The sequence below is a fragment of the Sceloporus occidentalis genome, unplaced genomic scaffold, assembly GCF_023333645.1.
Source record: "Sceloporus occidentalis isolate IW3139 unplaced genomic scaffold, rSceOcc1.0.p SCAF_14, whole genome shotgun sequence".
NCBI lineage: Eukaryota > Metazoa > Chordata > Lepidosauria > Squamata > Phrynosomatidae > Sceloporus > Sceloporus occidentalis.
Genome location: NW_028316994.1, coordinates 16,131,023 through 16,157,819, shown reverse-complemented (window position 1 = coordinate 16,157,819; position 26,797 = coordinate 16,131,023). Strand labels below are relative to the sequence as shown.

The following is a 26,797-nucleotide window of genomic DNA, read 5'->3' as shown; positions in this document are numbered from 1 at the left end:
TGTGTCACATAAGGGATTTTTGCACATTTGGGGTGAAAGTCAGGGCAATCCGACCGAACTCAAGCCCTTTAAATGAGAACTGTGAGTTTCAGGAACAGGGAGGAGGACCCACAGACTTCAGCTTTTTCTATTCCTCTTATAATAAATCAGGAGCGGGAATTATGCAGTCTACCAGACGTTGGCTGCATCATCTGCACTGCACAATCAATGCAGTTTGACACCGCTTTAACTGCCATGGCTCAGTGCTATGGGATTCTGGAAACTGTAGTTTTGTGAGATATTTAGCCTTCTCTGTCAGAGGGCTCTGGTGCCACAACTACAAATCCCACAATTCCATGGGATGGAGCTATGTCAGTTAAAGCGGTATCAAACTGCATTAATTTTGCAATGTAGCAGCAGCCTCTGGTCTGATATGCACTACAGAAATAAAGCAATTTGACACTGCTTTAGCTGCCATGGCTCAGTGCTATGGTATTCTGGGATTTGAAGGTTTGTAGGATATTTCGCCACTTCTGTCAGAGGGCTCTGGTGCCACAACAAACTACAAATCCCAAAATTCCACAGGGTGGAACCATGACAGTTAAAGCGGTGTGAAACTACTTCAATTTAATTTAATGTAGCCGTATATTAAGGCTTATTAATCCCAGAACCTATTTAGAGCTCTCCAACCAGCAGTAAACTTTTAGGCTGCATCAGTCCAGAAATGATCTGGTCTCACATTGCTTTAACGGCCATGGCTCGATGCTATGGGATTGTGGGAATGGTAGTTCGGTGCCACAACAAACTACCATTCCCAGAATTCCATAGCATTGAGCCATGGCAGTCAATGTGGTGTCAAACCGGATTACTTCTGCAGTCTGAATGCAGCCTTAGACAGGAAAAGAAAAAAGGCTTTGGTCCAAAACACACTGCAGAAATAATCCAGTCTGAGGCTGCTTCAACTGCCCTGGCTCAGTGCTAGGGAATTCTGGGAACAGTAGTTTTGTGAGACATTTAGCCTTCTCTGTCAGGGAGCTCTGGTGCCACAATAAACTAGTGTAGTGTTGGTTATTTGTGTATTATGTCTTTTATTGATGTATTATTAATGCATTTGTGTTGCTGTAACCCGCCTCGATCCGTAGGGAGAGGCTAGATATAAATATATTATTATTATTATTATTAAACTACACTTCCCAGGATTCCCTAGCACTGAGCCAGGGCCTTTAAAGCGGTCTCAAACTGGATTATTTCTGAAGCAGATTACTTCAACTAATTGGTCTCTGAGGAGCCTTGTGTCAACACTTCTCTGAAGAAAAATGGAGCTATTTCTCTTGGGAAACACACACTTGTTTTTGAGTGACTGTTGTGAATAATATGTAAATAACATCGTTTTATTTCATCTTTTGACCACCTTCTTAAGAAGTAAAATAAAACGCGGCCCCTTTAAGAATGAGGGGGACGCTCTTTCCCCACTGGAGGTCTCAACTCGACGCCTCCGCCGCATAGTCTCAGTCTGTTCCATTTCCGAAACATAAGCCCCGCCCCCAATACTACCTCTCAGGTGGATTCGCCCTTTATTATTATTATAGGCACCCACCTTCGCTGACAGAACTGCTGCGGGAGAGACCACTTCGCTGGCGACGGTGTCACATCCCCCTCTTCTCCGGTCTGGTTGGTATCGCCCCCTAGAGTCTCTTTACATTAGCCCAGCAGCATCTTTGCCTGTTCCCCCCCCCGTGTGCTGTTTTGGGATGGTCTCGCCCCATGGGAGAGCCGCTGGGTTGTCGCGGAAGATACCATTTCCCCTCTAAAAATAGGGGGGGGGGAAGCAGGTGGCAGGGTTTTTTTTTTCAATATGCAGCAGTACGTGCAGGAGAGCGGGAAATAATAGGTGCCTCCTTTCGATGGAGAAAGCCTTGCACAGGTGACCGCTTTTTGCTCAGTCCCACAATGCAATGGGGTATTTAAAGGAGGGAGGTGTGTGTGACACGTGGGTAGCTGGCCTGGTTTTGCACAAAAGGGTTGGTGCAGCTCAAAAATAATTTTAACAATTTAAAATAATAATAGAATATATATTTATTACTTATAATTGTGCTTGTTTTTATTTATTTATATTTATTATAATTAAACCATTTTAATAATTAAAAATAATAAAAATAATTGCATGTATTTCCAGGGTTGGTAGAAGTTTATTGCAAGGGGGAAACAAGCAAGATGGTTTTGGGGGGTAGGAATCATGGACCCTTCTGATATTGTTGGACTGCAACACCCAGCATCCCTATGCTGGCTGGGGCTGAGGAAACCTGCTGCCAAACAGAGGGCCACCTGATTTGCAACCTGACCTTAAAAAACAGTTGTTTTCCCCAAGCTAGGAAGGGCTCTGGCTATGTCAGACTACATCTCCCATCATCCACAGATGGGAGGCAGTGCAAGTTATCATCCAACAAATGTAGAGGGTGCTGGGTTGCATCTGTGGCTGACCTCTGCTTCATCCCCTTTCTGCTCCAGAACCAAAAAGGGGTTGCATCTAACCACCGTCTCTGTTTTTCCATAATGCCCCTTACCTAGAATCACCCTGGAGCATTCTGGGAAATTAAAAGAGTAGCTCAAGCCAGCTGCCAAGTACTGCTAGAGCACTGCCAGGTGTGGGCTGCAGCCCACAAAACCCTACCCTAAATATAATTGGCTCATTTATGAGACTCCGTAATACTTTGTTTATGTCAGTAGTCCTCAAACTGTGCCCTTTAAGAGATTTTGGACTTCAGCTCCCAGAAGCCTCAACTGTGTTGGCCAACAGTCTGGGATTCTGGGAGCTGAAATCCAAAATCACAGTTTGGGGACCACTGATTTATGTAGTGCTTTTCATTGGCTTCACCACCAGGCTTACAAGGAGGCAGAGGACAGGCCAAGGGGAAGGCATGCTTGCTTACATAGGGTTACATAGGGAGGCTGCAAAAACCCCAAGGATGGAGCAGCGGACTTCCAGAACTGTGGTAGAATCCATAAATCAATAATTTAGGGCTTTTTCCAGGTCTGAGTGGGCACTTGGTCAAAGCCACCTTTTTCCTCTCAATAAACCTCATATCCTCAAATGACAATTCCTATCACCTCTCAGCTGGGGATGATGAGAGCTGGAGTATGGCCCATCCAGCAGGCTTGCCAAGTTGGAGAAGGTAACTGTTAAAGGGGATTTTCCTCTCCACAGACAAGGAGGCTGGGGATTTGGGGTGTATTGGTGATATTATTATTAATTATTATTATTATTATGTTTATTTATATCTTACCTTTCTCCCAGTACAAGAACTCAAGGTGACTTACAAATCTAAAACAGTCCGAGTTAAAACTCACTATAAAACATGCAAAATACAAGTTTTAAAAAACAATTAAACAATTCAAACAGTTAAAAATGTTACATTATTAATATTTAAAGTTTAAAACTCTTTAAAAGCAAAAACAAAAAACGTAACATTGTAACAGCCCCCCAAATTGTTTGCAAACATCGTTTTTTGTGGGTTTTTCAGACTCTGTGGCTGTCTTTCTAGAAGAGTTTATGCCTGACCTTTCGCCAGCCTCTGAGGCTGGCATCTTCAGAGAATGCTGGCATGGAAGAGTGGGATATATATATATATAGAGAGAGAGAGAGAGAGAGAGAGAGACCCTTGGTTGGAAGGAAGTGATTTACATGTCAGTCTGTGTGTTGGTCTGTGTTGAATGGCTTCAACTTCACATTGTTTGCAAACAGTTTCTGAGTTATGTAGTTGCATCTTCCAGACTCTTAAAATAGGAGCTGTGCAAGGCCTGAAAACTAAATGGTGGTATATTGGTACAGCAGTTTTCCCTAACCTATTGCCCTCCACAAGGTTTAAAGGATCTGGATCCTGGGAGGTGTACCAGACTGAAAGATCCAGAAAAGCCACACTTTTCTGTGAAACTCACAACCTACCTGTTGTGGGAAGAAAAGAGAAGTGGGGTTGAGAATCATGTACAATATCTTGGGAAAAGGTCCCTTTTTTAAAATGTAATGCAATAAAATTCAATTGCTTCTAAAGACTATCGTATCATCCATGCTCACCTGGTGTTTCTTTATATTTTAGGTACATAATTAATTCCTCATCTCTCCCTCTGGAACTGTTTTTGCTGTGCAGGCAACATGGTGAGTGAGGAACAATTCTCGGGTTTATGCGCTCCTTTCACAGTGTGTTTCCCCAGCTGTTTTTATTGTACAGACATACCTCAGTTAGCAAAGCCTTTGAAAAAGAAACCCCTTTTTATGACCATCTAGGGGTCCTTTTTTCCTCTTGACCTCTGTCTAGCTGCAAACTTTTTAGCAGCATTAGTATTGGGAAGATGATGAAGGAGAGAAGGAAACACCGATTTTCTGTGTCATGTTGCAGCAGCATGCCTGCAGTAAACAGTGCCATGCGACAATGTTAATCCTATTTTAGCTGTGTGGGCCTCTTTGCAACAGGCAAGGTAAATAGCAGCTGTCTCCAAAATCCCTTAGGGAGCATGAATAACAAAACAGAGAGAAAAAGGGAAAGCAGATAAGCTTGCATCACCAGTGGTCCCAGCATGTTTAAAAAGCATAGATCTGTTGATTTGACCATCAAAAGGAAAATCACGAGAAATGTGGAAGGTGACAAAAGAAAAATTATCCCTGGATTCATTTTGGAAGAAGCCTCCAAGTGGTCTTTAGACGTTTCAAATGTTGATATTTATTTAGGCAAGGCTTATCTGAGCTGGTTGTTTAATTTCACATGTGCATATTGTTTATTTTGGATAAAACGTTTGCTGAAACATGTTGAACTGTTCCGCTTTGGGATATAGTAACTTGTCCCATGTCTTTCCGCATTATTTCTTCATTTGGTTTCAAATGTTCCGTTAATGCTCAGGAAAACATCTACAGTCGGCCCTTCTTATACACGGATTTTTTTATACACGGATTCAAGCATCCACGGTTTGAAAATGTTCAAAAAGTATAAATTTACCTTGATCTTCCATTTTTTATAAGGGACACCATTTTGCTATGTCATTATATTTAATGGGATTTGAGCATACACGGATTTTGTTACACACGGTGGATCTTGGAACCAAACCCCAGCGTATAACAAGGGTCCACTGTACTTCATAAACCAAGGTATAATCTGTATGGTTTCATAACTCATGTTCTTCCTTTCCCATACCTTTTACAGCCATAGCTTTCCCAGACTAGAATTTCAATGGGAAAGATTCCCCTCAGTCATGTTGTATTTTTAATGGCATTTTCCCCACAATCCCCCTCTCAACAGCATGGCAGGCTGAAGGTCAAGACAACAGAGGAGCAAGCCGAAGCCAAGCGTCTGGAGCGAGAGAAGAAACTACTCCAATATGTGACTGCCACCAAAGCCATCTTTGAAAAGGTGAAAAGGATGGGAGAGGGCTAAGGAAGGAAGAAAAGAAGGGACTGGTTTCATAACCGTCTTCCAAGGTTTAGCTTCTGGAAACTGAGGGACACTGAAACAGCTTCCTTTGAGTCAGGACCTATATCTTGAACATAGAACTTGAACCTGATACTTGGCTACTGGTTAAAGATGGCATTTGAAATGGCTTTTGGCCTCTTGTCCTTCAGCTGCAATCTTTTTATATCGCTCTCAGGGACAGATGACTTGTGGTTTGCTCTTTGCCCTGATCTTTAGATGACAAAATGAGAACTAAGCTAAAGTTTGGCCCTTGGACCCTTTTCCTTGTATTTCATGTGTGATTACTGCATTCTTCCTTCAGACTGGATACTTAAATGTGGTAATAAAGACTTTTAAGACTTAACATAAAGTTGCTAGGATTGACCTCTGAGTGTTCTGTTCTTTTTCAGGAAAAAAGAAGAAAGTTATTTTCTTGACTAATGCTATGGAGTCCTGGGATTTGTAGTTTCTTATGGTACCAGAGCTCTATGACAGAGAGGGCTAAGTATCTCACGAAACTACAAAACCCAGAATTCCATAGCATTGAGCCATGGCAGTTACAGTGGTGTCAAATTGCATTATTGCTGCAATGTGGATGCAACCTAAGAGATGTTGGAGAGGAAGAATGTGGTTAAGGATGTAACTGAACTTGGAGTATTCCAGATGTTGACATCTCAGATTTTGATGGTTGTCCAATGTTCCTTGACTTTAGATAGGTCAAGGACATGGGCCAACTCCACCTGGAAGTTCTTAGCTGAAGAGAAAGCAAATATTGTCTAGTTGAGATACTGTACGTGGAAACATTGATACCTGGCCTCTGGTCTTTGTATGGTAATGTTGATCTTTAGCATTTGGTTGGCAGCTTTGGCCTTTCTGTGGAGACTTCAGCCCATGACCATTGACCCTTATGGTAACCATGGCCAATTAAATGACAATTTTGACCTTTATATGGTGACTTTGACCTTGAGTTTTGGCCATTGACCATTTTCCTCCACTGTTTAGTCCTGTTGTGGGGAAATGGATTAAGAAGTTCCTCTGTTGGGGAAATGGAGAAGAATTTGGTGTGTAATTGTGGCACTGGACTCTCTCACTCACACAAAGACCAACACAATATTAACTTGTCTCTTTTAGAGGAAATTGGGTCAACTGGACAAGGAGGCCTTGGAGCTGACCAGCCAGGTCTTGGGTGCCAATCCAGACTTTGCCACTCTCTGGAATTTTCGGCGAGAGGTATTCCTTCACCTGCAGGAAGAGTAAGTTATGGGAGGAGGCCAGGAGGCAGGTAGGGAGTAGCTGGGCTCTACGTACGTGAGATTGTCTCCATCTTCTCTGTGCCAACAGGACCCCAGAAGAGATGCAAGCTCTGTGCAAGGCTGAGCTCTCCTTCCTGGAGTCTTGCCTCCGTGTGAATCCCAAATCTTATGGGACGTGGTATCATCGCTGCTGGGTGATGGGGCACATCCCAGAGCCGGATTGGGCCCGGGAGCTGGAGCTGTGTGGCAAGTTCTTGGAGACTGATGAACGCAACTGTATGTATTTTCTTCTGCTGTCTTTCCAAGCCATACCTCATCCAATCCTGGCCGCACATCCAAACTCTGCTCTTAGTAACCCCAGTAATGTTTCACCTTTCATTATCTATAGGGTTTCTGTTGTGTGCTTTCAAGCCATTTCCAACATGTGTGACTTTCCCAAAGTCGCCCCGTGGGTTCCCATAGCTGAGTGGAGATTCGAACCTGAGTAGCCAAAGTCCACTGCTCTATCCACTATACCACACTGGTTCACCTATAAGCTTATTTGTTCTTAAAATATCTCTGAACTCAGGTCTGGCTCCAGTACATGTTTTTTCACGGAGATGCAGGAAGAAGCTGGCTTATACTGAATCAGACCCTTGAGTCACCTGTATCCAGAGCTTGGAAACATTCCTCTTTTTTAATGACAACTTCCAGAATCCCTCAGCCATATAAAAAAGAAAGAGGAATTTTTCCAAGCTTTGCCTAGGCCCCACTATTGCCAGCAGCAACACCCAACATCTCTCCAAGGGTTAAGGAAGGCTTGCCTGGAGATGACATGGGCTGAACCTGAGAGCTCCTGCTCTTTCAGATTCATGGTTCTGCCAAGGAACTGCATCCCCAAGGCAGAGAGAGATGATGCCAGGCCCCTTCATTTATGCTGATATTCTACACAGGGTTGTCTGGTTTAATCCATTGGTTAAACCTTGATTTAAACCTTGGTTTAAACCAAATGACTTTTTAAAAAAGCACTCCTGGTTTTTTAATTGATTATTATTTTCTTTTTTAAAATTCTGGCTGTTATTACTGTTTTCCAGCCCTTTTACTGGAACAGCAGTGACTCTTTGAACTTAAACATTTTAACTTCAACACTTTATTGACAGCCGCTCATTGTTAGTATCCAGTGTCAGTGGCTTCTATTGAAAGATAATCATATCTAAGCTTAATACATTTGGATTGTTTATGTTAGCAAGCGTTAAAAAATGGTTGACCAAGCATTTTATTATATAAAATAAAATTTCACAGCATTAATATCCAAAATCCACAAAACTGTGATATCTTTATTGGCCAACCAAAATGCATAAAATACATATTGCAAGCTTTCAAAGTTCCACTGGCTTCTTCATTAAAAAAAAAAAGTTTAAACACACACACACACACACACACACACACAAAACCAACACATTTTGGGCTTTAAAAGAAAACAGGGTTTTTTTCCAAGCCTGTTTGTTTGTACCACATAAAATGAGCTCTGCTATGCTGCACTAAACATGGATCTTTTGCCCCAAGGAGGTTTTAAGGCAACAGCTATAGGGTGCACCAAAAAAAAAAGAAAAGATGGCAGACCCTGAGTAACAAACAAAGTTTTTATGCCTTTAGGAAACCTAATGTTTTCCACAATTGATTGGCTTAACAATGATGCATAGGCAGAATACCAAAGTGGTAAAGCGACTGCCTCATTTTCTCACAAACACACATCCTTTGTGATTGCCAGTGAACCTGAGATGTAACATTTTACCTTTGTCCCAAAGAACTCCATGGCTACGTTTCCAGAATAAAACAATATAGCTTTCAGAGTATTCCGAAAATTACAATGGGTTCTCCACATTTGCTGGGGTTAGGGGCACAGGACCCCTGTGAAAATGGAATAACTGCAAATAAAAAACCCCACTTTTTCCCCCTGAGAAGATACCTCTATAGGAACCTCTATTATTATTATTATTATTATTATTATTATTATTATTACAGTATTAAACTTTATTTCTAGAGCGCCGTAATTATACACAGCGCTGTACAAAGTTGATAAAATTAAGGAGTATATAAAAGCCTGCCCAAGGCGTACACTCTAAGATAATAACAATTAAATAGAGAAATAGATAAAATTACCATGTAGAAAAGAAAAGACAAATTAAAAACATCACATATAAAAGCAGATCACATCACATCAAACATTATCAGACAGCCAGATGACAATCACAAATTCCCTGAGAACGCTTTCCTAAACAATATGGTTTTCAGCTCAGCCTTAAAGCTGATTAGGGAAGTGATGAGCCATGCATGCAGAGGAAGAAGGTTCCAGGAATGAGGGGCAGCAAGAGAAGGGACGGATCCGGGATGGGGCAGAGGAGATCCTGGGTTGAGAGAGGAGACTTTGGCTACCAGAGCGGAGAGTGCAAGTAGGGATATAGGGAGAGAGAAGATCAGTTAAATAAAGAGGGGCCAGCCCGTGCAGGGCTTTAAAGGTGAGTAGCAAAAGTTTGTACCTGATGCGGAAAGGAAAAGGGAGCCAGTGAAGGGAGGACAACAGAGGGGAGACATGATCATAACGGCGAGCGAGTGAAATAATGCGTGCAGCTGAATGCTGAACAGAAATTAATGGGTAGAGGTCACCCTCTAGCAGAATCGTGCTGGAGGACCTACAGATGGTTTTTTGTGTAGTTTTGGGGCTATGGGGCCGTGTTCTAGAAGAGTTTACTCCTGATGTTTCACCAACAGCTGTAACTGGCATCTTCAGAGCCTCATAGTCCAAAAAACCCTCAAAAAAGTATAGATGCCAGCCATGAAAGCCTTCGACTTCACACCGACCTACAAATGCCTAGAGAAGTGTTCTCTCTAGGAATCTCTAGCTGCTCCAGAATGATTCTTCCAGTGGAAGTTGACCATAGAATCACACTGGAGAACCTAGAGATTCCTAGTGAAAACTTATAGTCAGTCCTTGTTATCCAATGATTTTTTATCCATGGATTCAAACATCCACGGCTTGAAAATATTTTTTAAAAGTATACATTCCAAATAGCAAACCTTGATTTTTCCTTTTTATATAAGGGACACCATTTTACTATGCCATTGTATTTAATGAGATTCGAGCATCCATGGATTTCGTTATCCATTGGTGGTCCTGAAACCAAACCCCAGCGGATAACAAGGGCCCACCGTAATAATCAAATCCTCAAAAGTTAAAGCTGTGACTGTGGAGGACCAACTGTAGATCATAGCATCAGTATGCCTTCAAGACCCATCAGGCTGAAACTGAATCGTAGCTTCATGCAACTGCAAAGCCCATCAGGGTCTGATTTTGTATCTCACAGATGCCCCTGAGAAGCCCGCAAGCAGCCCATGAAGGCATCAGCTCCCTATTAATTTGTCTCTTCTCTTTTAAAACCAGAATTGGACAGCTGTCAGAGGTTAGGGAGCCAGAATGGACCTCCCCACTTCGGGACAGTTAAGGGCCCCCAAAAGAAAATATTTTTGCCACTTGTGTGTGGAGATTTTTGCTACATTTTTGGCCCTCTCTGGGGCATTTTAGGTTCCAGGGAAGCGCTTTTTCCTGCAACAGGAGCTGACCAAATCACATCAGATGGCCACATCTATTTTCTCTAGCAGAGCAATCCAGAATGCTCTTACAATGGCAAATTAAAGTTATGTATGGTAGTAATAGTTAACAAGTGTTTACTGGGTGAGCCAAATGTGGGCAGAGTTCCTGGGACCTGATTGGCCAAGCTTAAAAGTACTTGGCCTGGATGGCGGTGGCAAATAGGCACGTTTGACCCTTGACCTCCACTTTCGTATTTCTCTGTGTTGCCCCCCGCAGTTCACTGTTGGGACTACCGCCGCTTTGTGGTGCAGCGTTCGCAGGTGCCTCCCGAGGACGAACTCGCCTTCAGTGACAGCCTCATCACCCGGAATTTCTCCAACTACTCCTCCTGGCATTATCGCAGCCGCCTCCTTCCGCAACTTTACCCTGACCCCCAACAGCAAGGCCGGATCACTGAGGAAATCTTACTGAAAGGTGGGCAGTCTGAGGACAGACGAGTGGAGCAGACACACAGCTTCAGAAAGTTGAGGGTTTTGGAATGACAATTCTCAGCAGCCCCAGGATTCTGGGAGCTGTCATTCCAAACAGTTGACTTTCCTAAACTTGGAAGGGGAGGGTATTGTAGTCTGGCAGGAGATCCCAAGTTAGTTGAACACTCTTGATTATCATTAGGGCCCCTACAGACAGGCCAAAATAAAGCTGCTTCACTTCACTTTGGAGGTATGCTGTTTAAATGACACACACATCTTAAGAGGTCAGAAGCTGTGCCAAAGCTGTGCTGCAGTCCTTAGGATTGGAGCGTGGCTTTGCGCGGCTTCTGGCCTCTTAGGACACATGCATCATTTAAACAGCATACCTCCAAAGTGACCCAAAGCGGCTTTATTTTGGCCTGTCTGTATGAGCTCATTAGTTAATTATAATGCCATTGTGGCTGATGGAGTCTATCTCAGTGGACCAAGGCATCCACTCCAGATTTTAATTCAAGCTTAAAACAGGGTAGTAGTCTTTGCTGGGGGTTCGCATGTTGTGGGGGGGGGGGCAGCAGCAGCGATAAGTCGCCTCCAGTTTCGCTCCTTGTTTTAAGGATGGCACCTTTAAAGTTAATAAAACCAAAAGCAGATTTATAGCCCTATTGATGTGGAGAGAAGTGTTAAAAACCACTATAAACCCTGGTATCCTCTGTCTTATCAGAGGCTAAGAAGCTAGATTAGCACCCCAAAAAACAAAATGGGCTGGAGATGAGAGGTACAAAAAGGGAAATAGCTGCACTGTGAGTAAAAGTGTATGCAGCAATACCTCCACAGAGACCCAGCCCCTCACCTGGGCAAAATTCCAAGGGAATGCAGGTCCTTGCTTCTCTGTCTGCTGGCTTCTTTGTTTGCAGTGGGCCACTTAGTTGCAGATGCTGGAGGGCCTCAGTTCCATTGCACAGCTCCTCCACAAAAATCCTTCTTTTTTTGCCCCCAAATTCCTCATACAGGCCATGGGGGCATTTTCACTATTTTTAGCCTTCCCTCATTCATTTTATGCCCACTAAAAATGGCCCAGGGGACCCAAAAACATGGCAAAAATTCACACACACACACACACACACCATTTATTTATTTATTTATTATATATAAAGACAGTTCACAAAAATAATCAGCTATAAAAAATTTAAACAATTAAAATCATCACATTAGAATGATAGATTAAAACCACTACTGGTTGAGTCTCCTTTACGCAAAATGCTTGGGACCAGAAATGTTTGGGATTTCAGATTGTTTAGGATTTTGGAATATTATGTACATTTTCATATATGTACATAATGAAATATCTAGGAAATGGGACCAGAGTCTACACACAAAATTCATTTGTTTCATATACATCTTATACGCATATTTTTGGTAATTTTGTGTGTACCACTGGAAAGCAAAAGTGTCACCATCTCAGCTATCCATGAATAAAAGTTCTTACTTTAAGAGTATTTTGGATTTCGGAAGTCCAGATAAGGGAGACTCAACCTGTATAAAATACATTTAAAAACACAAACGTTAAAAATAATGTGCACAAATAAACATCCCATAAGAAGCCTCCCCACAAGTAATTACACATTAAAAGCCTGCTGGAACGAAAAGATCTTTGCTGCTGGCGAAAGGAGATCAGGGAGCCTTGCTTCTCATCAAAGGGAACCCTAGAGTTTAGAACAGCCACTGAGAAGGTCCCCATGCCCTATGGGGCTTGACTCTTGGGGGCTACAGAAACAACCTGCGGAGGGTGCAAGCAGCCCATGGGCTGGACTTTACCCACTCCTGGACTGGGGGAATGAGGGCTGCCATGTTGCACCTGACCCCAAGCAGCAAAATGTCTTGGAATTTGAAGGCCTAAATCCAAAACAAGGACTTGTCCCTCCACTAAATCTAGTTCCTTTTCTGTGGTGAGGATGAGGCGTAATGGTTTGAGTGTTGGACTATGATTCTGGAGACCAGGGTTCAATTCTCTGCCCAGCCATGAAACCAACTGGGTGACCTTGGGCACGTCCCATACTCTCAGCTTCAGGGGAAGGCAATGGCAAATCTCCTCTGAACAAATCTTGCCAAGAAAACCCCAGGATAGCTTCTCCTTAGGGTTGCCATAAATTGGAAATGACTTGAAGGCACATACAAACAATAATACGAGGGCAGCCAAGTCTCTTGTCTGTCATCCCAGCTCCAGGAGAGAGGGCTTAAAAGAAATTGGAAGCCATCACCAGAGCTCTGTGTGTGTGTCTCTCTCTCTTCCGGCTCCACTGAATAGGTGTGTCTGAGAGTGAGCTTGTGAATCACAGTGGCTGGTATGTCACACCAGTCTTAGGCGCAAAACTCTGGAGGGGAGAGGTGCAAAAAAGGAAATAGCTGCACTGTGAGTAAAAGTGTGCACAGGGAGACCTCCGCAGGGACCCAGCCCCTCACCTGGGCAAGGTGAAATTCCAAGGGGATTAAGGGGAGCGGTCCTTGCTTCGCTTGTCTGCTGACTTTTTTGTTTGCAGTGAGCCACTTAGCTGCAGTCCAGTCTCTGCTGTCCCACACAATGGATAGGAATGTGGGGCGTGAGAACCTAAGCTGGGGCAAGCTCATCTTGGAAGGGAGTGCCCTGCTTCTAAGAAGGGAAGGATCCAAAGGGAGGAAAGAAAGTCATGGCCAAACCCAACCAAAAGGATACTCTTCTTCATCCTGAATCATTATTTGTTAATCTGTTTGTGGTTTCATGGTTAAAGGACAACAGTCGGAAACAAATTTCACTGCTTAATGTAGTCTGAAGTGAACCTTCCTGCTACATTTTTTGCGCACCTTAAAACAGAGGCTGGGTGGCCATCTATCAGGAGTGCTTTGGTTGTGTATTCCTGCATGGCAGAATGGGGTTGGACTATATGGCTTTTGTGGTCTCTTCCAACCATTATGTTTCTATGCTTTTGAAGTACAGTCAGCCCTCCATATGCACGGATTCTTTATCCATGGATTCAAGCTTCTACACCTTGAAAACACTCAAAAAATATATAAATGCCCAAAAGCAAACCTTGATTTTGCCATTTTTAAATAAGGGATACCATTTTACTATGCAATGGTTTTTAATAGGACTTGAGCATCCACAGATTTTGGTGTCCATGGAGGGTCCTGGAACCAAACCCCAGTGAATACCAAAGCCCCACTGAATTGTGTATTTTGCCCATTTGCAATTCAAAATTTTCATTTTGCTTTCTTTATGTATATGTCTTTTAAAAAAGAAAATTTCTGGTTCTCAAGGTTGCAGAAATACTATTTATTTATATAAATATTTATATCCCATCCTATATCATATCCTATATCTTTGAGTGGTTTTTGTTACTTGAATTTTCAACCCTGCTCCAGATCCTGTTTCTAGGGGAGATGGGGAAATAAATTGGTGAGGAAGCCAATGATGACCCTATTGAGATGTTGTGAAGGTCGTTTTAGGGGGGACTACGCTTCACAGTATCCTTTCTGCTGGCAGGAGTATTCTGGGAAGTGTAGTCCCAAAAGTAAGCATCTCAATTTCTGTTTCTAAATGCCAAGCTGGTAAAATGAACCTTTAAAAAATGGATTGAAACACTCCAGAAGGTAACATTTCAAGCCTTGTTTGTAACTCAGCACAGCATGTTGAATGAAGGTCATTTCATATTTCCTGTGGAAACAGTTGTCATTATGCACAGACACAATAGGAGTATTTCTGGAATGCCCCAATTGAAGAGAAGATATTTTATTACAGTCTTTTGAAGTTCAGCTTATGTTTTTTTCCTGAAAAGAGAATTAATCCTAGGATTTATCTAGCTCTTAGTGTATCTAAACCACAAACCACAATCCCTAAAATAAACAGCCATGGAGCCTGAAAAAAAACCCTCTAAATTCTACATCCTCTAATTCCTCCTTTTTCCTTTCACTCCCCTCAGCTGCAACAACTACAAGTTTGAAAGGGCCAAAGCTACAAACAACTAGTTACTAGTGATAAATTCCTTTTTCCAATAACAAAGGTACAACATTGCATTATGATTATAATTGCTCCTTCTACACTGTAACAGTAGTTTTTAGTTACTTCTGTAGTTACATGCCCATTCACACTACACAGTTATAGTGCTATTATTTCACTTTAACTGCCATGGTTCCAACCTATGAAATCCTGGGCTTGTGGTCTGTTAAGCCAATAGAGTGCTGTGGCCAAGAATTCTAAATTTTGTTTGTGTTGTGTGCCTGCAAGTCATTTCCAACTTATGGCAACCCTAAGGCAACCCTATCACAGGGTTTTCTTGGTAAGGTTCTTCAGAGGTGGTTGGCTATTCCCATCCTCTGAGGTTGAGAGAGTGTAACTTGCCCAAAGTCCCCCAGTGGGCTTCTATCGCTGAGCTGGGGTTCGAATCCTGGTCTCCAGAGTCATAGTGCAGTGCTCAAACCACTATACCATGCTGGCCTAAATTGCCAGTCCCGGGATTCCATTGGCTGTAACCATGGCAATTACAGTGGAATCAAAATGTTCTAATCCTGTAGTGTGAATGGTTCCTTGGTAATTGCTGAAAGATTCCAGGTTCTGGCACCTACCTTTCTTCTCTTTGGCTATACAGTACCTTCTCCTTTCCAGAACTGGAACTCGTGCAGAATGCCTTCTTCACTGACCCAAATGACCAGAGTGCTTGGTTCTATCATCGCTGGCTACTGGGTAGAGGTAGGAAAAGAGCAAGCAACTTCATTAGATCTGGTGATGTTGTGGTTGTGATCTCATGTCACCAGATGGATGGGGCCTAGCATCCTTGAACATATTCATGTGTGATGCGCTTCCTAAGCATTGGAATCATCCCCTCACCTCTAGTGTCTCTGAATTGTTGAGGGAGCAGCCATTTCCCATTAATGCAAAGTTTCTGTTTATGGGAAATGACTGCGCCATGAATGATTCAGGGACACTGGAGGCGAGGGGACGATTCCCTGATGTTTAGAAAGCATGTCAGGCTTCCACACATGCGCACTTCCTAAACGTATTATTATTATTATTATTATTATTATTATTAACCTTTATTTATAAAGCGCTGTAAATTTACACAGCGCTGTACATACAATCTTTTTAATTGGACGGTTCCCTGCCCTCAGGCTTACAATCTAAAAAGACATGACATTTTACCAGTAAGCGCTGGTATGTATATCTTCCTTGTCAGCATCGTGGCCAAATATGGACACGTATCACATTGGCTTTCCTAATCTAAGAGTTTATTTATTACATTACTATTTATTTAATTTATATGCCAGCTTTCTCCTGGAAAGGAATCCTAGGTGGCTCACAGGTAAAATCATTTTAAAAAATTACAATAAGAATTTTAAAACGATCAAAACCATCTTGCTAAAACAGTATACAATTACATGAAAAATACAAAAATTAGCATGTTGGTTCTACACCGGTCCTCTTGCACCAGTGGATCTACTTACAACTGCATTTGAGAGGGGCACAACATATTAGCATTTTATAACAGTGGTTGGCCATGCTGGTTGAGGGATTCTGGGCATTGTCATCCAATAACAGACATTCCCCCAAGTAGCAAGTAGGCCTGGACAATAAGGACTTTTACAATGCTTTGAACCCATTTTTCACTTCCCTCTCTTTGGATGCCTTCCCTTCTCCTTCTTGCTTCCTCATCAGCTGACCCAGAACCAACAATTCGCTGTGTCTATGTGAATAGAGAAGACACCTCTTTGGCAGTTGCGTTCTCGCACCCCGTGGCGGTAAGTGCCACTGAGATGGGAAGGAATCAAGGCTGCTTTGGAACTTCATCCAGCCATCCTAAATGTATCCCTTCTCTCGCTTTTTTTTTGAAAGATTGCTCCAGCATCTCATGACTTAATCGTATTTGGGGATGAGTCTCCTCTGGTGGTCCGTTGGCGCACGCCTGATGGAAGGAACAGGCCGGGATTTATGTGGGTATCCTTACAAGGCCCAATATGGGACAGAGAAGGAGGTATATTTAGGAGGCCACAGGGTTGTTGTGTTTTTCCTAAACCTTGGATTCTCTCAGCTGTGTGACTTGCCAGCTTCAGCCCTCAATGACCACTGGCCCCAGCACAATTTCCGAGTCCTGTGGGCTGAAGGCCAGTCCCAGAAAGAGTGTGTCCTTTTCAAGGGTAAGGCATACACACATCCACCTTCCCTGTTCCATTTTTCCTTACTTTGCCCTACCTCCACAGTTCCTCAACTCATTTTTCATCCCTCTCTGTCCTCACAGGCCACAGGGACAGCTGGAGCCAAGATTCGGTCACCGAGGAACAAGTGTTCAGGTGAGAGGGGAGAGAAGGGCAGCAAGCCATCTCAACAAGACGTGCTGTGTAAGAGAGTAACACATTCACACACAGAACCAGAATCTTCTAATCTTCCCCAAGGCATTTTCCCCCTTTGTGGTCCAGTGAGGACCAACGTTGTTTTTCTTTCTTTTTTTTAAAGAAAGCATTAAACCCAAAGGTGGAAACTCTGTGATTTTCGACTGGACTGCAGCATCCAGCATTTCATACCACTGGCTAGGGCTGGTGGGAGTTTCAGTCCAACCATATCTGGATGGCAACACCATCAGCACTCCTGTCTTGAATAGGTTCATGGTGCTGCTAGCCATGAGAGTTTCCATGTTGCAGTTTTACCTCTAAATACCAGGATCCTGGGGAGCAGGATGTAACTGTTTCATTGAATGACTGATTACATTCATATTTCCACCTGCCTTTCTAATCCAAATGGGCTGGTGACAGTGTGTGGTTCTTGTTCTAATACCACCATGCCCATTATATCCTCACAGTAACCCTGTAAAGTTAGTTTTGGTCAATTGAGAGCAATAGGTTTAACAAGAGCTTCACAGCTCGGTCTGGATTTGACACCCCCCCCCCCCATAATTCAACAATCATCATCCTATAGATGTGAGATATAGTCCATCTGGAGGGCAACTGATGGGGTGTTCTGCTCTAATCATTTTACCAAGAGTGGGGAAAGTGAAGCCCACAGGCTTCATAGGGCCCCTGGACCCCCTTTTGAAATCCCTGAAGCTTCCCACCAGTCTCTTAGGGCTTCTCCAAACCCTCAATAACAATGGGGGGGGGGGATCACTGTGATGGATGAAAATATACAGAAAGCCTCCAAATACACAAAAAATATCCTGACCCACATCCTTACTTTATGAGTTGGGGGCTGCAGACTATTTTGGCAACAAGGTCCTCCTATGAGGCCATGTGTGGGCATTAGTGGGTTAGGTTTGGGAGCTGCTGTTATGTCCCTCCAAGTAGACTCCAGCCCTGTTTAGGTTTTTCTTGGCAAGATATATTCAGAGGTTTGCATTTGTCATCCTCTTAGGCTGACAGAGTATGACTTGCCCAAGGTCACCTAGTGGTTTTCATGGCCAGGTGAGGATCCAAGCCCTGATCTCCTGGAGTCCTAGTCTAATACTTAAACCATTACACCAGACTGGGTTTGGAATACTTGTGTTCAGATCCAGCCCTGGACTCTCTAAGCTTCCTCACTCAGGACATAATTCTCTGTTTGTTTTGTCCCACCACACAGTGTTGTGTATTAGAGGGCTGTGAGGATGAGCAGTACAGAAATTACTAAGTACTCTGTGAATTAAAAGCACTCAACAAAATGCTGGTTATTCATAATAATAGTAACAACATGGTTCTGATTCTGCCAAGCCAAGTAGATTATGGCTCGGGGCGATGGATCCTGCCAGATGCTTGCCTGGCATGCCTGATTGCCTTGATATCACTCTTTTTAGGGAAAGGGGCACTGTGCAATTCTTGGCTGTTGTTGAGATCTGTCTCATGACCAGTCTGCCTTGTGACCCTAGCAAAAATATTTTGGCTGTCCAAAGGGCACATTCCCACATGTGCTTTTGCAAAGCCAGGCTACATAAATTCAGGGGGGCTTACTTCCCTGGGAAAAAAAACTTCTCTGATCCGGTTTTAAGGCACTTTTGTCTCCTCACACTAAGGCCTGTTATAGACTGCCAAAATAAAGCTGCTTCGGGTCTCTTTGGAGGTATGCTGTTTAAATGATGCATGCATCCTAAGAATCCGGAAGCTGTACCAAAGCTGCACTCCAGTGCTTAGGAATGGAGTGTGGCTTTGGCGCGACCTCCGGACTCTTAGGACCCATGCATCATTTAAATAGCATACCTCCAAAGAGACCCGAAGCAGCTTTATTTTGGCAGTCTGTAACAGGCCCAAATATTTTTTTGTTCAAAGGACAAAGAATGGGACAGTTAGCAGAGAGGGGAAGTAATGGCTAATAAGAGTCACAGCTAAAAGAGAGAAGAAGTGAAGGCCAAGAGGAACCACAAACGTGATTTCTTTCAAAACACCTCCTGGGTTAGGAAGTGGGGATGTTTCCTAAATGTGACTTCAGCAAGTAATGAGTTCTGGCTAATTCATCTAAGTCAAAGAAACCTAACTAGAGGTTAAAACAGCTGTCAAATTTGGTCATCATTGTGCCTGTTCCCATTTTTGTGAGGTCAGTGTGCCCTTTAACAGCAAGGTTCTAGTCCCTTCCATCTGCCAGGGTTCAAAAAGGAGTGAAAAGAGATTTCTTAGTTTATTTGTTTGCTTTATTTATATGCCACCTTGGTCTCAAATTGGACCCAAGGCAGCTCACAAAAGATGCTTAAAAACATCAATAGTAAAACAGTACAATTTCAAAACACAATTAAAACACCACATTAATATAACAAGTAAAAAAATGTAAACTCCTTAAAAATACTAAGTTAAAAATATAAAACCATTGAAAACATACCCAAGCAAATACCCCAATAACAAGCCTCTCTGGGTGCAGTTACATATTTAGTATGGATACGAAGTATGGAGCCCTTCTAGTGCTGTTCAATGGCAACTCCCTTCAACCCCAGGCAGCATAGCTAATGGTAAAGGATAATGGAAGTTGTAGTCCAACAATATATGGAAGAGCACATGATTCCTGTCCCTGATTTAGGAGGCAGAATTCTTTGCTGTGATTTCACTGTCTCTAACACCAGCTTGGAAAAGTCCCTCTTTTGGGGGACTACAGTTCCCATAATCCCTCCCAAACAATGTGTGCATGAGCCATGCTGGCTGGGGGTTCTGGTAATTATAGTCCAGGAAAGGTATATTTTCCAAGCTGTTGGCCAGGCTACACCAGTTCAGACTGCTAGTGTTGTGTGTGAATCCTTTTCTTGACAGCATTTAAATATGTCTTGCCAGTGGAAAGCAAGCCTGTCAGGAAGAACAGTTTTCATTTGCAGTGGTGGCTGTAAGGCCAGTGGGGAAGTGAATCTGCGCTTGGTTTTACTCTGAACTACAGGAGCTATCCAAGGCACCCAGCCTATTTTGGTGAGAGGGATCATCCCCTTGGAGAACTTTTAAAATCTCACTCTAAAACTTAGAGTAGATTCAACGCCTCTATACATGCACATACACACACGTAGGAATCACCAGTGGCTTCCACAATCTAACATGCTCATTTCCTGTGCATAGGAGCTGAGTGTTTGTATGTACACAAGAAGGAGCAAGAGAGAAAACTTTAGTAATAAGTTGCGAAGACACAGGTTTGTCAACTCATTTCCTGTCAGTCAGAATTAAACACAAGTCAGATAAATGAGGGATATGCCTAGTAGCCATGCCAGGAGCTGAGAATGATTGCACTAATTTTTGTTTTCCACTGGCATGTAGCTGATCAATGATCTACTCTTTCTACCTTTTTCTTTTTTATTGTTCTCTCTCCCTCCCTCTCTTGTGGACTGTTCTTTGAGGACCAGAGGCTGGGTGGAGTTGTTTCTGCACACATAGGCACTTTTCAACCCCATGCTGTCCTCTTGATCTGCTGGCTCCTTCTCTGTTCCCCTTTTCCAGGTGTGAGCTCTCCACTGAGAAATCAACTGTACTTCAGTCTGAATTGGAATCCTGCAAAGAACTGCAGGCCTTGGAGCCAGAGAACAAGTGTAAGTCCCTGAGTTTGCACACTTCCCCAGTGCATGTCTGCAGTCGCGCTGCACCCAGGCATTATGCTCCTCTGGCTTAGGAGGAGTAAACAGCACCCAGGATTTTGAGACCAGTGTTCTCGGGAGTTTACTCTCAGAACTCTGTGTTTACATTCCACAATCACACTGTGTCCAGCCACTCCACTGGCTACCATTGTTCAATGGATGTCCATACACTGTTATGTCACAGCAGCCCTTGAGAGAAAGCAGACGTTGAAAACTACACAATTTAAAAAGGCCATTTATGAAGATGCACATCCCAAGCAAAATGCCAGCTGTTCTTTTTTGCTTTACTCAAGTTGCCACTTTAAATCTCTGGTGGTAGGCATGAATTTGTCTAGGCAACATCTGATGGAATTCAGCCTCCCACACACATTCAGGGGTGTCATTGCAACAGCTCTTAGGATTAGCAACTGTATAGCAGTATGTAGTTTGCCTGTCTTTAAGGTTGTGACAATCAGATTGACAGCACATGGGCAATAGCTAGTCAAAGGCCAGTTGCTGAATTTGAGAATCTGGATTGTGAAGGGGAAGCTTAAGGGGCTAAAGTGTTTTTCCCCTCCTCTGACTAGAAGGAGCCTGATAAGATATGGATAATAAAGGATTCAGCATCAAAAACATGTGACTTTGGAATATCAGTATGCAAGGGGATCTTGTAGGGCCTTTGAGTCTGTGTGGTAGATTGAGTCCACTTCCTCAGATGCAAGAATAACCACTACAAGAGTCACAAAACTCCGCTTTGCCTCCAGACAAAATGTTCTTATTATGGCTGAGTAATGGGTCTGTATCATCATAATTATTATAATTATCATCATTTTAAGTATCCTTAATCTTTTCACTAATTTGTTTTGTCCTCAGGGTGCCTCTTGACCATCATTCTCCTCATGAGAGCCTTAGACCCTTTGGTTTATGAGCATGAGACCCTTAGCTACTTTACTACCCTAAAGGTGAGCCAAAGAGAAGGCGGATTGATTTCAGACCCAGCTCATTGGTCTGGAATGTCCAAGACCCTGAAACAAAAATAATAACTACAGAGGATTTACATAAATTCAGTCCAGAGGCAATGAAGAAATAGAATTAGTCAAAGATTTCTCATACCTTGGATCCATCATTGAGCAGAACGCAGTCAAGAAATCAGGAGAAGATTAGGACTGGGAAGGGCAGCTATGAAAGAACTAGACAAGCTGAACACTAAAGTAAGGATAGTCCAAGCATTGTTTTCCCCATAACCATGTATGGAAGCAAAAGTTGGACAGTGAACAAATCTGATAGAAAGAAAGGGCCTGAACAGACAGACCAAAATAAAGCTGCTTCGAGTCACTTTGGAGGTATGCTGTCTAAATGACACTTGCATCTTAAGAGGCCAGAAGCTGCACCAAAGCTGTGCTCCAGTTCTTAGGACTGGAGCATGGCTTTGACATGGCTTTTGGACTCTTAGGACGCGTGCAGCATTTAAACAGCATACCTCGAAAGTGACCCAAAGCAGCTTTATTTTGGCCTCTCTGTTCGGGCCCAAAATCAACTTATTTGAGATGTGCTGGAGAAGAGTGCTTGGATACTGTGGACAGCCAAAAAGACAAACAAATGGATCCTAGAACAGATCAAGTCTGAACTCTTCCTGGAAGCCCAAATGACCAAACTGATGCTGATGTACTTTGGCTACATCATGAGAAGACATGACTCACTGGAAAAAATATTGCTAGGAAAGGTGGAGGATAGTAGCATATTAGATGGATAGATTCAATCAAGGAGGCCTCAACCATGAACCAGCAGTACCTGAGCAGAGCAGTTGAGGATAGGGGGACTTGGAGGTGTCTTACTTATGGGGTTGCTGTGAGTCAAAGTTGCCTCAAAAGCAGTTAACAACAACAGTGACCCTGAATTGCTCACATTAATACCATTTCATGAACATTTTCCTCTCCTGAAGGCTCTCTGGTGGCAATACCTCTGAGCATGTGCAGGACTATGCTTCCTTCCCCAGCAATCTTCTTCTGCTTCCTTTCTTCTCTTCCCCCATCCCCACAGACACAGTTTAAGGAAGAGTTTTGGGGGATACACTTCCATGGAAGCCCATGTATTTATCAGTATAAGATTTGAGGGCCAAATTTAGTTTCAAAGAAGTCCTTTAGGGCTGTGTTCCAGTGGTGGTTAGGACTGAAAGCAAAGTGGATGGGGCCACAAATAACAGCATATCTTAGGTTTGTACCTCTAACTGAGAATTAGGAGATGCATCCTAGCCTCTTTGAACCAGGGAGACATAAAAACATGTTAAATGGCAGAAGGCTCCCAAACATTGGTGGATTGTGAAATGGGGCATAGGTTTCTGGGGAAACACCAAAATGCCAGATTAGGACCCAAGTGGGGCCTATTTGGGCCTAGGGCCTGAGGTTCCCCACTCAGACATGTAGAATTGCTAGGTGACATGATACTGACTCTTTTCACTTCCCAGGTCAGCTCCACACTGGTTGGGACATGTGAGGCCTGCCTGTAGACAACCTCCTTCCTTGGCGGTCTTTAAGCAGAGTCTAGATGGCCATCTATTGGAGATGCTTGGATTGGATTTCCTGCATGGCAGGGGGTTGGACTGAATGGCCCGTGCGGTCTCTTCCAACTCTATGATTCTATGATTCCTCAGGTCCCACAAGTGGAGACATCTCATAAGATCCCATGGCTCTTGTAAGATTTGAAATCTTACAGGAACCATGCAATCTCAAGAACAGCCCTCCTCTCATGACACATACTCAGAGATACTATTTGAAATTTTGTGGGATCCCAAAAACCTATGGACATCTCACAAGAGCATGCCAACCATTGCAAAATTAAAAGGTCACAGTGCAATAGATGGTACCATGGTGTTTGGTAAGACCTAATATATATATATATATATATATATATATATATATTGCTGTAGATTTGCACAGCGCTGTACATAAAACAATAAATATATAAGTGTAACTGCTGGTCTGTTGGGAGCATGGTTGACACCTGTTCTCAAGAGTTCAAGGAGTATAAGATTTGGGTATCCCATGTAGCCTTGATACAGGATGGGACTCCAAGCCCCCAAATGTGAGATGTTGACTATTATAAAACAAGATGTCTGGGAACTCTCCATCCCTGCTTACCATGCCCTAATGCTTGCTTTTCCTTTTCCCTTTCACCTTGACTGTTCTCAGGCCGCTGACCCCATGCGTTCAGCCTACCTGGATGACTTGCGCAGCAAGTTCCTGATTGAGAACAGCATCCTCAAGATGGAATATGCCGAGTCCCGAGTCGTGGACTTGTCCCAGAGGGTAAGGGACGGAGGGGTGTGACAGAAGTTGGATGGGGATGTGGTGGGAGGGGCCAGGAAGGGGGCTGTTATCAGGTAAGTTTCAGGTGCATCCAATGTGTCCTTGCATAATATTTTTTCTTAGAGGCACAACAGCAGCCTTCTTACTGCTATCGCACATCATATGGGGAAGGGAGCAGTTTTTATCGTTCTGGATCTCCAGAACTATACATTAGCAGAACTTTGCACTAATAGGTATAGTCTAAGTCAGGGGTAGGCAATCTTTTTGAGCCGGGGGCTGGGTTGCTGTCCCTCAGACAACTTTGGGGGGGGGGGGGGGGGGGCAAAAAATAAATAATTAAATATATTTTTTTTTAAAAAATAAATAAATATATAAATAAGCCAGGACAAATGTAGGACAAAATTTTCAAATGGAAGACACTTTTTAAAAAAAAAATGGAGGACACGCAAAAAAAATTGCTGATTTTTTAAAAAAATGTTAATATAAATGCATGTTTCTGAGGCTTCTATAGACAATTGCCCCCCAAAGGCCCCGGCGGCAATCGGCGGCAGGACTGGGCTGGGGCCGGTCCCAAGGCCTCGCCAGGCTGCATCTGGCCCACGGGCCACAGGTTGCCTACCCCTGTTCTAAGTCTCCTTATTCCTCTACTTTAACTTCACAACATCCTTGTGAGGTAGGCCAGACAGGGGAGAGCAACCAGCCCAATGCATTTCACGGCTCAGTGAGCTTGGATTTCCCCAGTCCCCGGTCCAAAACTCTATAAATGCTACACTGGTCCTAAATCCATTAAAGATATTAGATGAAAATGGAGAAGATGCAGCATTGGCTGAAGTAGCTTTAAAGAGGACACCCACACAACAGACGTGTGGCATATAGGTTAGGGTTTTGCCTTCGGATAAAGAAAGCCAAGCTCCAAAAATGAATGTAAGATAAAACTAGTGGCTCTTAGCCATGATGGACTACCTCATAGGACATCCAGGACCTCATGTGCCCAAGATTGTGGAGAAATGAAGTTCCATCCCAGCCATACTTTTATGCTTCCCAGAGGTATCTGAAGTTTAAAAAAGCACTAAACCATACATCCAGTGACAACACTACTTTTAAGATATTAATTAAAACACTTAAAATACATACTCCGTACTGAAAACAGCATGGTAGGAAGCAAAGCTTAGCAAAGCTTCTGTTTTAGTACAACTCCACAAATCCTTTCAATATTATGGAGGATTCTGGGAGTTGTAGTCCAGAATTTAGCATTAGAGGTGGTTGCTAAAAGGTAGCAGGGAGTTGCGGGAGGAAGTAGCTTCCCCCCCCCCCCCTGTTTTGCTCTCTCTTGAACCAATATGCCACCCCTTTGCTTTTCTTAGGGCCTTACCATTCTGTGCCACCTGGAGCACCTGTTGCTGGTCACGCACATGAACCTTTCTGACAACCTCCTCCACAGTTTGCCTCCGACGCTGGCCATGATGCGTTGCCTTGAGGTAAGGTCCCCAAATCCTATGATCTTATTGCTTAGTTCAGCCTCCTCAGGCTGGCTGTCTTCCAGGTGTGTTGAACTATGACTCCCATCATCCCTCATGGCATTTGGTACCAGCAGGGGAGGCAACCACTGAGTACTTGCCTTGCATTGAAACCCAGGACTTTTTTATGCTATGGAATTACAACACTTTGATACCACTTTGTATCCTTCAATGTTTTCTTTCTCCTGTCTCTATTTCAGGTTTTGGAAGCCGATGACAACCGGATTGAGACCCTTGAAGGACTGCCCCCTCTCCCTCGGCTGGAGGAACTCTCCCTCTGCAACAACCGTATCCTTGATGCTTGGAAAATATGGCCCCTCAGTGGGCTAGTGACTGAGTTTCAGGGGTGGAAAATTTCACATTCTTCTTGGATTCCAAAGATGGACTCCTCTGGTCAATGTTCTCCTTAACTCCTTCCTCCCTCAGGCCTTCGGCAGCCCACCGATCTCCGCTCCCTGGCCTCCTTCCCCAAACTCAACCACCTCAACCTGCAAGGCAACCCCCTTTGCCAAATCCCCAACATCCAATCTGAACTCAATGCACTGCTGCCAAATGTGACAACCATTCTCACTTGATTGGCCATTGGGCACACGCACACACGCACCATGTTGAAACTTGCCTCTCCCCCAGTGCCCTGATACCTTCAATTTATTGGCATGAGGAGATTAAAAAAGAAGCAACTGGTTGGTGTTGTGAGCAACCATCTTACTATTGCCATCTGATCCCTAGAGTCAATTGCAATGATTCCCTTCCCTGTTTTCATTTCTCCCTCTCCAACACTCAGTCCACAATTCCTAGTTGCCCTGCATCCATGGAAGTGCTCACTTATAGTTGTTATGCACCATCAAGGTGGCTTGGACTTGGGATGGCTCTATGAATGAGAGGCATTTAAGAAAACCTGTTACAAGCAGCCCAACTCGGATCTTGCCAACCAAGGCCCTGGATCGTTTGGTTGAATGAATCCACCTGCAGTCTTCCTCTTTTCCATTGACTTTACCAAGTATTATCATCTTTTCTGTATGAACTAGTGTGGTGTAGTGGTTTGAGCAGGACTGTGGATACCAGGGTTAATTATGTAGTGCCATTACTGTACATGGTACTTTACAAATAAAAGACCAACAAAAAACAGCTCCCTAAGGCTTGCAATTTCATCTTCCAGTTATTACTGCTAGTACTACTACAATTGTTTTTGTTGTTTTTATATTTATATCCCACCTTTGTTCCACAACAGGGAATCCAAATGGCTTATGAATGGAAACA

General features: G+C 43.4%; 2 protein-coding genes across 3 annotated transcripts in view; one reads left to right on the top strand and one right to left on the bottom strand.

Annotated features, from left to right (window-relative positions):
• Nucleotides 1–1,795, bottom strand: part of NOP9 (NOP9 nucleolar protein) — a 17,381-nt gene extending 15,586 nt beyond the window's left edge. Inside the window, exon 1 of the mRNA XM_089481216.1 lies at nt 1,577–1,795. The gene's annotated coding sequence lies outside the window, so the exon portion shown is untranslated. The remainder of the gene's footprint in view (nt 1–1,576) is intronic.
• Nucleotides 1,510–26,670, top strand: RABGGTA (Rab geranylgeranyltransferase subunit alpha). Of its 2 annotated transcripts, none has more exons than XM_089481218.1 (17): nt 1,510–1,650; nt 4,074–4,132; nt 5,268–5,378; nt 6,549–6,670; nt 6,759–6,946; nt 10,518–10,715; nt 15,348–15,431; nt 16,395–16,477; nt 16,572–16,673; nt 16,768–16,873; nt 16,975–17,026; nt 20,603–20,691; nt 21,589–21,677; nt 23,904–24,020; nt 25,385–25,498; nt 25,738–25,825; nt 25,964–26,670. In XM_089481218.1, the coding sequence occupies exons 2-17, from the start codon at nt 4,130–4,132 to the stop codon at nt 26,110–26,112; spliced, it is 1,695 nt and encodes a 564-aa protein (XP_089337344.1). In that variant the 5' UTR covers nt 1,510–1,650; nt 4,074–4,129; the 3' UTR covers nt 26,113–26,670. The 2 variants fall into 2 exon arrangements, with proteins under 2 accessions (XP_089337344.1, XP_089337345.1); XM_089481219.1 differs by lacking the exon at nt 1,510–1,650 and adding an exon at nt 1,812–1,903.
• Nucleotides 26,671–26,797: the final 127 nt, after the last annotated feature.